General features: G+C 38.0%; 1 protein-coding gene across 1 annotated transcript in view; it reads right to left on the bottom strand.

The window, feature by feature from the left end:
* LOC148300367 (ovochymase-2-like) overlaps positions 1-14,429 on the bottom strand; it is a gene marked incomplete at its 5' end in the record, with an annotated part of 49,219 nt that extends 34,790 nt beyond the window's left edge. Inside the window, 10 exons of the mRNA XM_088274891.1 lie at positions 988-1,167; positions 2,382-2,503; positions 5,625-5,786; positions 6,275-6,481; positions 7,170-7,363; positions 8,483-8,516; positions 9,303-9,506; positions 10,518-10,819; positions 12,321-12,381; positions 14,230-14,429. Of these exons, the coding sequence (XP_088131017.1) occupies positions 988-1,167; positions 2,382-2,503; positions 5,625-5,786; positions 6,275-6,481; positions 7,170-7,363; positions 8,483-8,516; positions 9,303-9,506; positions 10,518-10,819; positions 12,321-12,381; positions 14,230-14,429 (1,666 nt within the window). The remainder of the gene's footprint in view (positions 1-987; positions 1,168-2,381; positions 2,504-5,624; positions 5,787-6,274; positions 6,482-7,169; positions 7,364-8,482; positions 8,517-9,302; positions 9,507-10,517; positions 10,820-12,320; positions 12,382-14,229) is intronic.
* Positions 14,430-15,000: the final 571 nt, after the last annotated feature.

The raw sequence follows: 15,000 nt of genomic DNA, 5'->3' as shown, positions 1-15,000 counted from the left end.
AACGATCAAGATAACACTGCGTTTATATGATGCAGTGCCCTATGCACCATTGGGGTGCGGATACGGGTTTGAATGAATAATAAAAAAGTGGTTAAAACAAAGTTGTTCAATTTTATAAAGTTTATACTCAAAAGTATTAAACTATGTCAAATAATACTAGAATAATTACAGAAAAATATTGAAGTGTAAAAATCAAAATAATTCTACTAAAACCTTTGTCCGCCTCCATAGTGTAATGGTCAGCACGCTCGGCTACCGTTCTGGAGGTCCCAGGTTCGATTCCCAAGGGGGGTAAAATAAATATAAGTGATTTTTTTCACTGTCATATTTATTCAATATTACCCTGGACTGGTACCTGAAGCGGAGGGCTGATCACCTTTCCTTCATGTGTAAACGATCAAGATAACACTGCGTTGCGATCAAGATAAGATGACGCAGTGCCCTATGCAACATTGGGGTGCGGATAAGGGTTTTATTATTATTAAAACCTTTCTCTATTCAGCCGATACGTATAATGAAAATGTAAAAACCAACTGGAATAGAATCATTTACATAAATAAAACATCACATAAAATAACCAAAATATTCCCTAGTGTATTTTGTATATTAAATAAAATAAAGATAAATAAAATAAAATAAAGATAACACTGCATTATATATAAATGCAGTGTTATCTTGATAGTTAACACACAAAGGAAAGGTGATCAGCCCTCCACTTCGGGTACCAGTCCAGGGTAATATTGAATAAACATTAGAGTGAAAAAATCACATATTTATTTGACCCCCCCCCCTGGGAATCGAACCCGGGACCTCCAGAACGGTAGCCGATCGTGCTGACCATTGCACTACAGAGGCAGACATGGTCACTTGACTTATCACGGAAAAACTCAATGCGGGCACATTATTGTAATTTGCAACTTTTGTATTTTCTATTTTTGTACTCACGAAAACTCTACCGGCTAAAATACATAATAAAAAAGAGATTACCTTTCCTACGCTGTTTTTCTGCAGATGGAATGTATTAAGATTATTATCCATCAGATCCAAGCAAACAGGGCTGATGGAGTCAGTAAAGGTGAATGGCTTCTTCAAAACCAGCAAAGCTAAGTCACTTTGATGGTGTTGATCATCACCCCCATAGAGTCTGTCAATAAAGATCTTTAAAACCTAAAAACATATTAATTGTTTAGTTCCCGAACGCTATATGGCTATCGTACAGTTCGAGAACGCTCTATAGCTGTTGCGTTTATCACTGGAATTGTATAGTTCGAGAAAACTCCATAGCTGTTGCGTTTATCACTGGAATTGTATAGTTCGAGAAAACTCCATAGCTGTTGCGTTTATCACTGGAATTGTATAGTTCGAGAACGCTCTGTAGCTTTTGCAGTGTCTAAACACTGGAATTGTATAGTTCAAGAATGCTCTATAGCTTTTGCATTAGACACTGGAATCGTACAGTTCGAGAACGCTCTATAGCTGTTGCGTTTATCACTGCAATTGTATAGTTCGAGAACACTCTATAGCTGTTGCGTTTAAAAATGGAATTGTACATATAGTTGGAGAATGCTCTATAGCTGGAATCGTATAGTTTGAGAACGCTCTATAGCTGTTGCGTTTATCACTGGAATTGTATAGTTCGAGAACGTTCTACAGCTGTTGCGTTTAAAAATTGAAATTGTATAGTTCAAGAACGCTCTATGGCTCGCTACCTTTGTAAGCGAGTAAAAGGTGTTTTTTTTAGAGGTTTGGTTTTTAAACTGGTAGCATTGTTTCTACAGACTGTCAATTTAACAGTTGACAGTTGATTTGTAGTCAATACGTTTTGCCATTTTACCATGAACATAGACTGAAAGACAATTATGCGCGTCGTAGGTTCAGTGAATGGGCCGAAAACAATATTCAGCTTGATCCTCTTTTTCAATGCTAAATTTTGTTCACCGATGAGGCACATTTTTGGTTAAATGGCTATGTCAATAAGCAGAATTGCCGAATTCGGAGTGGAGAAAACACGGAAGCCTTGTCCAGACGCCCTTACATCCATTAAAAGTCACTTTTTGGTGTGGTTTATAGGCAGATGGAATCATTAGCACATATATTTTCAAAGACGATTCCACCTAGAATGTTACAGTCAATGAAAAGCGCTACGGAACCATGATTACTGACTTCTTTGTACCTCAGTTGAATGGCATTGCTGTGACAGAGCTGTGGTTTCAACAATATGGTGCAACACGCCACACAGCGGGTGCCACCATCAATTTATTGCAGAAAATTTGAATACCTCCAAAAAAACACGATATATGCATTTTGTTTATTATAAATACATCACAACATATTACAATCTTTTAGGTCAATTTGAACATAAAAATAAATTTTTAAATTACCTCAGATTTCTGTGCCTTTGCCTCGGTGGAGTACCATGACCTATAAAACTTTCCAGCGGCTACGCGATAGTTAGTTTCATTTATTATAATATTCTTTGCAGGGTCGTAAAAACAATGTGCGGCTGAAATAAAATTTGATTCGGTGATTAGAAATAATAATATATGTATAAATATATGTCTTTGCACTATTCCATGTCTGTCTACTGTGCTGGTCGGGGTTGTGCGCGTCTGTGTACCGGCCAACGTCGGGTCGGAATCGAATCTAGCTGACTAACTGAACTAAATACTAACCCCTTCCACTGGCCTACACCGGGGCACTTCTAGACAATTTGGTGACGGATTTACAAACTTGTATTTATTTAGATTGGCAGTGACCGGAAATTACAGTAAAATCGGGATACAATTTTATGTTATTTCATATTTTCAATAAATTACGCTACTTAGTTAAAAAAAATTGCGTTGCAAGAGCAGATCTGTCAGGAAGCCTAGATGCTTCTGTATCAGATCTGGGCATGCGGTGGGACAGCTTTCAATAGAAATATTTACAACATTTTGAGTGTGTCCAAATACTTGTTCACAAAATCTGGATTATCTCCAATTACAGGGGTTATTTTCATATTATTTTTATACATCTCATCAAAGATGAAGAACACACTCAAAATGTTGTAAATAAATTATCTGGTCAAATTATAAGCTTAATAATAAAAATGAAAATGGTATTTTCTGGCGTTTCTCATGTGTGTGATTATAATCCAGGATTCGGATCTCACATACTAATATAAGAGTTTCTACTTAGTAAAAAGCTTCTTTACATCTCACCAATAGATGTCTCTAGTGAAGTTCTAGTGATTCATGAACAAGGTTTCTAAATTGGTTCATATATATAGAACTTCCAAGAATTTGAGTAGTGTGGTTGTCAATAATGGGTAGAATTGGTGAATGTTACACGTGTGTAAAGCGATCACTTAAACCAGCCTATGACGGTCGTAAGCCCCGTAAATGCCCAGACTTCCATATTCTTCATCTTTGATGAGATGTCAAAAAATAATAGAAATATTGTTGACACTCTAGTTGACCTTTCCGGTAGTATGGACATAAATGAACGTCGAAGTCCGTCGGTCAGTTAGTATGATGTAAATTAAATAGCAATGATATCTGTGGACATTTCTATGTAAATTTATCATAATTTAAAAATATTCAGAAGAAGTTTGTGACATTATTTAATAATTGGAAGATATTGCTTTTTAGCAGTAAGCCAAATGTGCTTATTTCTTTTCTGTACCGTAGAACGGGGCTACTTGACTATGGTCCACCCTCCTTCATGTTTGTATAACACAAATGGTAATGTAGTGGTAATAATAGAGGGGACGATGGAGGGAATAAATGCCAGAGGACGCCCACGCCGCCAATACCCAAGCGACTTATACAAAGACATGGGCTGCTCCACGTATGAGGAGCTGAAAAGGACTTCCGAAAATAGGCAAGAATGGCGAAAGAGATGTCATCTGTTGCTACAGACCAATCCGCAGGATTGAGACCAGAGAGAGAGAGAGAAACCAACATCGTGACAAAAATCTATTGTGTGTTGTGCGGAGAAATGGAATGTGTTCTCTCCTGAGAAGATCAAATATATTCTTCTTCTTCTTCATTTTGATGGCTTTTCACCCATCTTGGGTGTTATAGCCAGTGTAGAGTTATTTTTTATTTACCCTTTTTACATTTGATTTTCAAATGTTAGTATTCCTGTTGAAGACCCTCGACGGAGTCATCAATTATAACAGCATCATCTGCGTACTCTAGGTCGCAGAGTTTCCGGGAGGGGGAGATGGATATACCTCGGTCAGATGGTAATGACTTTCCAAGAATGAAATCCATGAGGATGATGAAGAGAAACGGCGCAAGGACGCAGCCTTGTCTGACTCCGGTAGAGACCCCAAACCAATCCGTGACAACATAGTCAACTCTCATACGGCATTCACTATTGAGGTGAAGGGACTTAATTAGCTCCACCAATTTCGCAGGCACCCCATAAGCTTCCAGTACTTTCCAGTACTCTTTTACAAGGCATCAGGTTCGCGCCGCCCTGGACGACCACTGCTGACAACTTCGGGACGCGGATCTGACTTGGGAGGATGCAAGGGAGCTGGCAGCCGACAGAAAAGCCTGGAGACAGTTTGTGGACTCCATATGCTCCACCTAGGGAGCGGATATGGTTTATTAGTATTCCTGTTAGTGGGGTTAGTTTTATTAGTAATGTTAGTTTGTTAAGTGAGTTATTTTAGTGAGGTATCATACACCTTTACAAATTTATACAATTGATTTTAAGATATTTACAAATTGTTTTATATACAAGTGTGTTAGGGGAGGTTAATAAGGTTAGGATGTAAGTGGGAAATGGAACGTTTATGCCGGAGAAGTCTGAAAGGAAGCTCGGGTAGCCGTCATTCAACGGGCACCCAAAGAACATGCGATCTAGATTCAATTCAATTCAATTCAATTTCAATTCAATTCAATTCAATTTAGTCAATAAAAAAATAATATATACATAACAAACAATATTCAAGGCGTATATATTAAAAGTAAAAGTAAGCAAGAAGACTTAAAGGTGTAGAAGAATCCCGCTTCGGAAAACTCCTTCGGACACATGGAACAGATCAATATCCAATGTGATATTGTTCAACATAGCGGTAGCTCTTCCTACAGGCATAACCATCGGCAGGTTGGTCCTGTGTATAGGAATGTGAAACAATCTATGCCGACGCTGTCTTAGGTAACTATCGGGAACATACAGACCAATGTCCTGGATAATTTCAGGATTATCGATCATACCGCGCAACAATGGATAAAAATGCGTAATTAAATACACATTCCTTCTAGTATCTAAACTATTGTAGCCAAGCATACCCTGGAGAAACTGGGTTGGGTAGATCCGAGGATAATAGCCGTACTCTCCCATGTAGAGATACCTCAAAAACTTCTTTTGGACTTTCTCTACCATAAGAGAGTACTTAAGCTCGTGTATCCCCCAGATCATGGAGCCACTCTCGAGTCTACTTCGCACCAAGGAGTTATAAAGAGTTCTCAGCACGCGGGTATTTTGGAAAACAAATCCTAGCATTTTCAATGCATTACCACTGACTACCTCTATGTGATCGTGAAATGTTAGATCCTCCTCTTCAAGACGACATTCACACAAGGCAGTATCCCGGAGCAAATATATTGTGAAACCTCACTTACACTTACCGGAAATGACAATATGAGAATATATAATGCTCCCTCCACAGATTTGCTCCATGGTGTTATTGATTTTCTGATAAATCCCGACATGCCACGGGAAAGTGTTCACCTTTTCAATGGACCCGTTGACAATGTATCGAAGAGCAAAAGACTTCTCGAAGCCACAAACTGAAACAGGAAAAAACTCCTCCCAGCTAAACGGCACACAAATCATCTATAGAACCGCAAGACCAATAGAGCAGAAACTAATCAAACTTTCAACATTTCGCGTGTGTCCGAATCCTTGTTCACAAATCTGGGATAATCCATAAGGATCCACTTTTTTTACAGTTTGACATCTCAACATAGATGAAGATGTTAAAATAAGATTTAAAAATGCAAAAGTAGGTGCCTTGTGGCGAAACCCAGATTTGTGAATAAAGATTTGGACACACTTAAACTGTTGTGAATATTGTTACTGGTCAAATTATAAACATAATTTATATTTTTTTATGAAAATCATGTTTTCAGGCGTCTTTGAAACGTTTACATGGACCTCTGCTACTTGAAACATACTCAAATCAACCATAGATACTGCCGTGAACTCACACATGATGCGACATACATTATTTATACACCGGACTTCCTTGTTCCTTTACACCACTCGCATTCATTACCTGGTTTGCACCTGGTTCTCGACACGCTCCAATGACCGTCATCGCACTCTTGCGCGACCAGCACTGCCTCTGGGACGTGTCCCCTCTTGCACACCGGATGGACCACGGAGCCATGAGCCATGTATGTTTGACACCGGATTTTCTTCTTCCTCGAAGGTGGAAAGCATTCGAAATTGGTCGTATAAGACCGATGTAACTGGCATCGCTCTGAAAAGACAGAATGTCACAAACATGTGTCAGTTTTAGAACACCTCTTCACACTCCATGATGCTAGATTTATGTTTTCTGTACCCTCCAGAGCTGACGAGGCAACTGACATTAGCGGAAAAGCACATATCGCTCACTCCTTTCGAGAACGTCATAAATCAAAGATCTTGATTTTTCAGGAGAGCGTTTTTAAAGTTTAAAAATATAATACAATGTATTAAAAATAAATATCAAGCCACTTAATGAACTTTTTACTGTGCAACAGATACAGATCTATGTTTATATAAAAATATTTGTTTTTACATTTTATTAATTATATGTATTGTGGCTCTTTAGGCATAGCCAGTGTTGAGCCGAAACACTTATATGTTATGTAATACAACATTTTGAGTGTGTTCACCAATAGATGTCTCTAGTGAAGTTCTAGTGATTCAAGTACAAGACTTCTAAATTGGTTCATATATTTAGAACTTCCAAGAATTTGAGTAGTGTGGTTGTCAATAATGGGTAGAATTGGTGAATGTTACACGTGTGTAAAGGGATCACTTTAACCAGCCTATGACTGTCGTCAGCCCCGTAAATGCCCAGACTACCATATTCTTCTTCATCTTTCAATAAAAAATAATATTTCATATCGTTCTTTACATTCTCAGATATCAATATTAAAAAAAACTTAAATAAAACTTACTTTTGCAAGTTGGCAAGGAGCTCCACGTGTCGTTGGCGTCGCAGTAGGAGAGACCCGATGCCAGAAGGTCATATTTGGTCTGGCAGGAGAACTTCAGTAGGGTACTGGCAGGAACTACTCGTCCCGGGATGGGCGTCCCGCTGTTCCCCACAATCGCGTACCCTCCGTTAGCCGGGAATTCGGGAAGACGACAGCTACAACAAACAAGATTAACGCATTTCCATAAAGTATTTTTTCAGTTAATCTATTTTGGATCCCCGACTGGGTTTAATTTTAAATATATCGGGCAGCTGGTTAATTTGAGTTACAGTGGAACCTCTCAAAACAAGCACCTCTCTTAATGAGTAATTCGCATTATGAGCAAAAAAAACTGAAAAGGTTGCCCCCTTAACGAGCGATATTTCGCATAACGAGTTACAGAGGCAAGTCCCTTTTTCGCGACATTCACTTGTGAACCGGGATATCCGCGCCGGTACTCGAGGTGGATAACAACGATATTGAGAAAGATCGTGTAAGAGCACAGTCAAAAAGTAGACCAGTAGAGCTTATGGAGTTGCATCTTGTTAATAGAAGAAGAGGAAGTAGCAATAATCTTCTAGGACAGTGAGAGAAATGCCGAAAGCATGGGAAACTGTTGCATGGTACATTACGAAGCATCATCCTGGTAAAGAGGTGAGTATTCATGCTATAAATGTATTCAATGATAATGCTATGATACATTTTTGTCAAATTTTTATGTTGGGTGTAATAAAAATATAAACATTCCCTGCATACACCCCTGCCTTGCTCCTCGGGCGGGTGCTTGGGGTCATACATTCAAGTGGTTGGCTATTGCGCCGTAACACTAGGATAAATTAATTAAGATGTGAATGATTTACACATATCGCTCACTCCTTTGAAGAACGTAATTAATTGAAAATCGTCAATTTTCAGCTGTGCATATTTTCAGAATGCCCAGAAAATGTATTATTGTATATCCCAGCAAAAGCGGCATATTTTTAACATAATATTTACCCGCTACAGGGCGGAAAGTGTTGTTTTTGCATTTTGAAGAAAAGGTATTGTTTAATTATTTTTTTTAAATATACTACCTAAATATTTTTCAAATGGAGAAAAAACCTTCAGGTTTTACCTAAAGAGATCTGTTGCACAGCAAAAAGTTCAATAAGTGGCTTGATATTTATTTTAAATACATTTTATTATATTCTTAAACTTAAAAACTCTCCTTTCAAAAATCTCCTGAAAAATCAAGTTTTTTGATATATGAATTTGTTGAAAGGAGTGAGCGATATATTAACAGTGCACCATCTTACCTTACATTCATGGCTAATGGAGAGGTCCCAGCATCTGAAAAATATTCATTTACTCATATTTATTACAAGCAATATCTTCCAAACAACAGACTATACATACTAGTCAAGGTTTGTGCCTCATACTGTCGTTTGTAAGTGGGCGGATAGTGCTTGCTAAATTGCACTTGTGTTAAAAATTTATTTTTATTTTGAATGTGTACAATCTTATTATTACATTTTATAGACATCTAATGTATGATATCTGTGAAAACAGTCACCGATGCAAAGGCCGGGCTTTCGCGTCCTATGTCGAATGACATTTGACATAGGACTCACCGGAATAAAGTCGATGTCGAATGACATTCGACATAGGACTCACCGGAATAAAGTCGATGTCGAATGACATTTGACATAGGACTCACCGGAATAAAGTCGATGTCGAATGACATTTGACATAGGACTCACCGGAATAAAGTCGATGTCGAATGACATTTGACATAGGACTCACCGGAATAAAGTCGATGTCGAATGATATTTGAAATAGGACTCACCGGAATAAAGTCGATGTCGAATGACATTTGACATAGGACTCACCGGAATAAAGTCGACGTCGAATGACATTCGACATAGGACGGGAAAGGGTTAACATATTATGGTTAATGCGAAATGTGAGCCTACTTAACTGAGCACAGGCAATCAAAATTTGTAGCAATTGTGTTATTTTCACAAAACTAGACTTTTTTCTGCAGCACACCAACTAATCACCACAGTACACCTGTGTGCCGCGGCACACACTTTGTGGAACAATGATCTAGTGTGGCCAACCAGGAACAATGCATACCTGGAGAGCAGACTGGTGCACTACTGTTCCACGTCCCGTCCACACAGGTCAGCGTTTTCAGGGCGAGCGGGGAAGAATAGCCGTCTCGGCAGTGAGGGTTCATCTTGGAGCCGTGCGGCATGTGATCGCTGCAGACTGTTTGGGTCCCCGAAGGCAAATAACACTCCAAGTCCACTGTTGGGGAATCCACCTTGGAACATCGCCCTGAAACGTCAAAAACACAAGAAGAATCCGTGTAATCTCTAACGTGTAAAGGCAACTAGCCGTAACTCAAGATGCGGCTATTTGGCGTAACACGGCTCAAAGCATTCTTATAACTGGCCTCTATCATATACAATCACAGATTTTGCTCTATCTCTTTCCATTACCTAGATATTCATTATCCAAATAGCCGCAAAATTGTATTAATTTTATTAATTGATTCGGCAGTCACTTTGTGGTAAAATCAATCCACTTTTTATTTGAGTTTTACTTATTAAATACCAACATTTCTTAAAATCTACTGTGACACGTGTTTCGATGCATTCCGCTTCATTTTCAAACACCGTATGGAAGCTAATTCTAAATTTTACGGTGTTTAAAAATGATGCGGAATGCATCGAAACACGTGTCACAGTAGATTTCAAGAAATAACAGTAACTTAGTAAAACTTGTATTAATTTGATATATATGTGTTGGCAAAAAGCATCACTTTATTTTAACTTTAAACCCTGTATCTCAAAACTACCGTTTTTAACTTGCGGCTATTTGCCTTGGCACATTAGATCTCAATACAGATGTAGAGAAGTATGGGAGTCAGGATGTTTACAGGGCTTAGCCAGTAACCCGCTTACGACGTTGTTTTAGATGGGATTGCATTTATTATTTACCTTGCTTATTATGTGCAAGGTTTATAGATCACTAAGTGGATTTTTGTTTCTTCTAACTGAATACAGATATTTTATTTAAATCTGTGTTGCGTACAGGAGGAATAATCTAGTGTGGGCCAATCAGAAACTTGTCAGCATTTGCTCATTACTGGGAGGAAACCACGTTGCACTCCTCAGGAGAAGGCGGACTGCTGACTGTCATCAGCTGACCTTCCGTTCCACTAGAAGAGGGGTCTGCATTTTGTGTCCCAGCTTGGTTGATGGCATCAATGCACTTCGCTATTTTTATCATGTATGATACCAAAACCAAAACACGCTTATGACTACACTGCGAAGGCTTACTTACTCTGGCAAACCGGCTTGGTGGACCATTGTCCGCTTTGCAGGCAGGTGGAGGTTTTGACGGAGATGTCGTACGGAGCCTCGCAGGTGAAATAGAAAGTCGTAGACTCGTCTACTTTGGTGACAGGAATCGCGATCGAGGAAGGTATTTCGAAGGACCCATGGGCTGGCGCCGTTGGCAGGTCGCACTGAGAAGGTGAAGAAGCAAGTCCAAACATCTTCTTGAGTGCCACCAAGGACGCATTTAAAGCGGCGTTGTCCGCATTCAATCTAGACAGATCTGAACCAAGGCCGGAGCTCACCGTTCTGTCAATGCGGAACAACTCGGAATTAGGAAACTGATGTCAAAATACAAACTGACTAGTTGTGGGATGTTGACGAATCCAAAATTATGCTCTTGCAAAGAAATGTATAATATCATATATATAACAATCTCAATTATCATTATTTTATCCCAGCTTGACAAAGAGGTGGGTGCAATGCTTTTTAAAAATTCATTTAATGTAGTTACAAATAATGTTACAATTTATTTCATTTGCTAGACATTTCTACTTTTAACATATCTTAATACAAGTTACGCTGTTCCTCTCTCATAAAGAGACAAAGCTCTTGTGCTTGTAGAGGCACTTCCTTTCATTCCAAATCAGGAAAGAATACAGCGAGATAAGCACTATCCATCAAATCAAGGGTCAAACGATATCTCTCTCTCTGGTCTCAATCCTGCGGATTTTTCTTTTTTTCAAACCCTTTTCCGCACCCCGATGATGCATAGGGCACTGCATCATATAATGCAGTGTTTTCTTGATCGTTAACACATGAAGGAAAAGTGATCAGCCCTCCGCTTCAGGTACCAGTCCAGGGTAATATGGAATAAATGATAGATTGAAAAAATCACTTATATTTATTTGGCCCCCCGGGGAATCGAACCCAGGACCTCCAGAATAGTAGCCGAGTGTGCTGACCATTACACTACGGAAGCGGAGGTGGACCTGCGGATTGGTCTGCAGCAACAGATGACATCTCTTTCGACATTCTTGCTTATTTTCCGAAGTCCTCTTCAGCTCCTCGTACGTGGAGCAGCCCATGTCTCGGTATAAGTCGCTTAGGTATTCGCGGCGTGGGCGTCCTCTGGCGTTTATTCCTTCGAATAATATATATATAAATATATTAAAAACGATATATGTGGCGTATACATATGAAAATAGGAGCAGAGGAAAATTGGCATGATGGATATAACACTGTGTCGATACGACATAGTACCCTATGCATAACGTGACCATTTATTTTTGTCCCCAAAACGGGACATCTACCAATTTTTACGTAAAAGTATGTATATTCAAGAAAACATGTATTTTTTCATAGTTTTTATGTATTAATAAAAGGAAAAAGAATGTTGATAAAGAAAATAAGAGGAATAAATAGTATAAATATGAGAAAATTATGTTGTTCAGGCTATCTGAAAACGGGACGGTCCCGTTCAAAACGGGACGTAAGGTCACTTTACACATGACTCACCAGCCACCTGCTGTAGCCATATGCACCGAAATCAAGCTAGGATTTGTTCAGCAAAGTTATATGAGACGGCTATACTACAAACTATCGTCGATTTTTTGCACTTTTGAAAAAAAATTGTTACCGTGTGTTGCTTTTTTTTTGAAAACGGGACATTTCGACGTCCCGAAACTATATTTGGGGACAGCGGGACAGGCTATCTAAAAACGGGACGGTCCCGTTCAAAACGGGACGTATGGTCACTTTACCTATGCACCATTGGGTGCGGATAAGGGTGAGAGAAAGAAGTAATTACCCTTGGTCGAGATCTATAAACACAACTTTGGGTGTAGAATTTTCAGTGTGATTCGTTCCATCTGAAAAGAAATGAGAGAAATGCAAGTAAAATAACATTTAGGATTTTTACGGAGCGTGTGGAAGTTTTTGGCGAGAGAATTTTAATGTTTTTGAATTAAAATAAACCCTGATGAAGACAAGGTTCTTGTCGAAACCGGTAGGTAAAATTGTATTAATAAAAAAGTGTTTAGTTTTTAGTTTCTGCTTAATAAAAAAGCTTCTTTACATCTCACCAACAGATGTCTCTAGTGAAGTTCTAGTGATTCATGAACAAGGTTTCTAAATTGGTTCATATATATAGAACTTCCAAGAATTTGAGTAGTGTGGTTGTCAATAATGGGTAGAATTGGTGAATGTTACACGTGTGTAAAGTGATCACTTAAACCAGCCTATGACGGTCGTAAGCCCCGTAAATGCCCAGACTTCAATATTCTTCTTCATCTTTGATGAGATGTCAAAAAATAAATAAAAAAGTGGTTAAAACTGAGTTATTTAATTTTATAAAGTTTATAAAATGTACCACAAAGTATCTGCGGTAAACATTCAAGAAAAGGAATGCAAGTATTTAAAAACAAAAATAGTAAATCTGTTGCTCAAATATGACTGACGAAATTGTGAATATAAAAGACGGATATTACAGGGCTCGGGTATCGGTAATAATAACTCGTAATAAAGATGCAATCGGTTTATTCAACAGATCGCTATGACAGTCCAAGGAAAAGTGTGTGCAGTCTCCTTTGTGCCATTTCACAAGGATCGAGTCTTATAACATAAACATTCACCGCGTACACCCCTGCCCTGCCCCTAGCGGGCGCACAGGGATATAGTTCAAGTTGTTAGAATCATTGCACCATATCAAAAATATAAATAAATATATGTATATATATATATATATATATATATATATATATATATATATATATATATATATATATATATATATATATATATATATATATATATATATATATATATATATATATATATATATATATATATATATATATATATATATATATATATATATATATATATATATATATATATATATATATATATATATATATATATATATATGTATATATAAATATATATAAAGTAAATATAGGTAAAGCAGATCGCGCAAATCTACCACCAGATGTCGCCATGCGTCGCACTGAATGAACAAAAGACTTCAGATGGCAAAATATATTATATTGGGTGATCTGTCATATTGTATGTAATTTATAAAATATTAATTAAGAATGAACTTTTACTGTCGTTTCTTTAATTACAAAGCAACACATTGTTTATTTTATTATTATACACCCACTATTTTACAAATATGAATATTACCCACTACTCAAATTCTCAAATATATATATATATATATATATATATATATATATATATATATATATATATATAATAAAGATATATAATCCTGGATTATAACCACATACATGAGAAACGCAAGAAAATATCCTTTTCATTTTTTTATTTTAGCTTAGGAGTTATTTATCATATTATTTATAATTTGATAATAACTCCTACAATTGGAGATAATCCAGATTTGTGAACAAGTATTCGGACACATTCAAAGTGTTGATAAAAGCATGTTTTATTTTAGTAAGTATTTAGGAGTTGTTTTCCATATTTTTTTTCATAAGCCCCATAAATCCGAGAAGGTGAAGCTCCTACCACTTTGGCAGTGAGCTGTAATACAGAGGGAAGTCATAATAGACCTAATATGTTCGCAGTGACATAAGGGATGCAAGATCCCTTGACCCCAAAAAAAAGCCCCATAAATGCCCAGACTTGTATATTCATCTTCATCTATGGGAGGAAGCCAGGAAAAAGAAGATGTAAAAGAAGTTGTGATGCCTCACCCCACTGGCAGGCTGGCACGGGCCTGTCCCACTGGCCGTCGCGACACACCAAGTCCTGCAGAGATCCCAGCGGGTAGTGGGCCTTCTTGCAGGACACGCGAACCACGCTCCCGTGAGCCACTTCCGGGTCGCACGGGATCCACTCTCCGGCTCGCGAGGAGCACGCCAAGTCCACGGACCAAGTCCACGGACGGAAAGGACTTCACGGGACACATCCCTGCAAGAACAACAAGCAGTCAGTCCAAGTGGACCTGCAAGTTAACAAGGCTGCAGTCATCTCAGGATGCCTGAAAAATTATACACGGAAAAATCCTGTGCTGAAGATCGGCAGCGAAATTAACCCTTTCCGGTCCATAAAAAAAATTAAAAAATTCTACTAGGTCCACAATAGATTAACAGCATTACAAGGTAAACCAATACATCCAAGTTTTTTTATAAATAAAACTACACTTGTGTTAAAAAATTATTTTTATTTTGAATGTATGCAATCTTGTCTCTTAATATTATATTTTTACACTAAATACGAGTGAGAAAAAAATATGTTTGCTTGTATTTTAACACTAAACTGAGGAAGAAAAAATGTCGAATGACATTCGACATAGGACCGGAAAGGGTTAAGATTTACAAAACTTGTGCCCGACCCATCATGACATATGGGATCGAAAGTAGAGCGGACACCGTTGGCACAAAAAACGCACTTAGAGTGTCAGAAATGAAGACTCCAAGAAGCATGTCTGGCAAGAGTCTACGAGGCAGAATAAGAAACGCCAG

This window comes from Brachycentrus maculatus, unplaced genomic scaffold (genome assembly GCF_059751285.1).
Source record: "Brachycentrus maculatus isolate JH-2025_06_01 unplaced genomic scaffold, ASM5975128v1 h1tg000737l, whole genome shotgun sequence".
NCBI classification, from domain to species: domain Eukaryota; kingdom Metazoa; phylum Arthropoda; class Insecta; order Trichoptera; family Brachycentridae; genus Brachycentrus; species Brachycentrus maculatus.
This window is presented reverse-complemented; position numbering and strand designations above follow the sequence as displayed.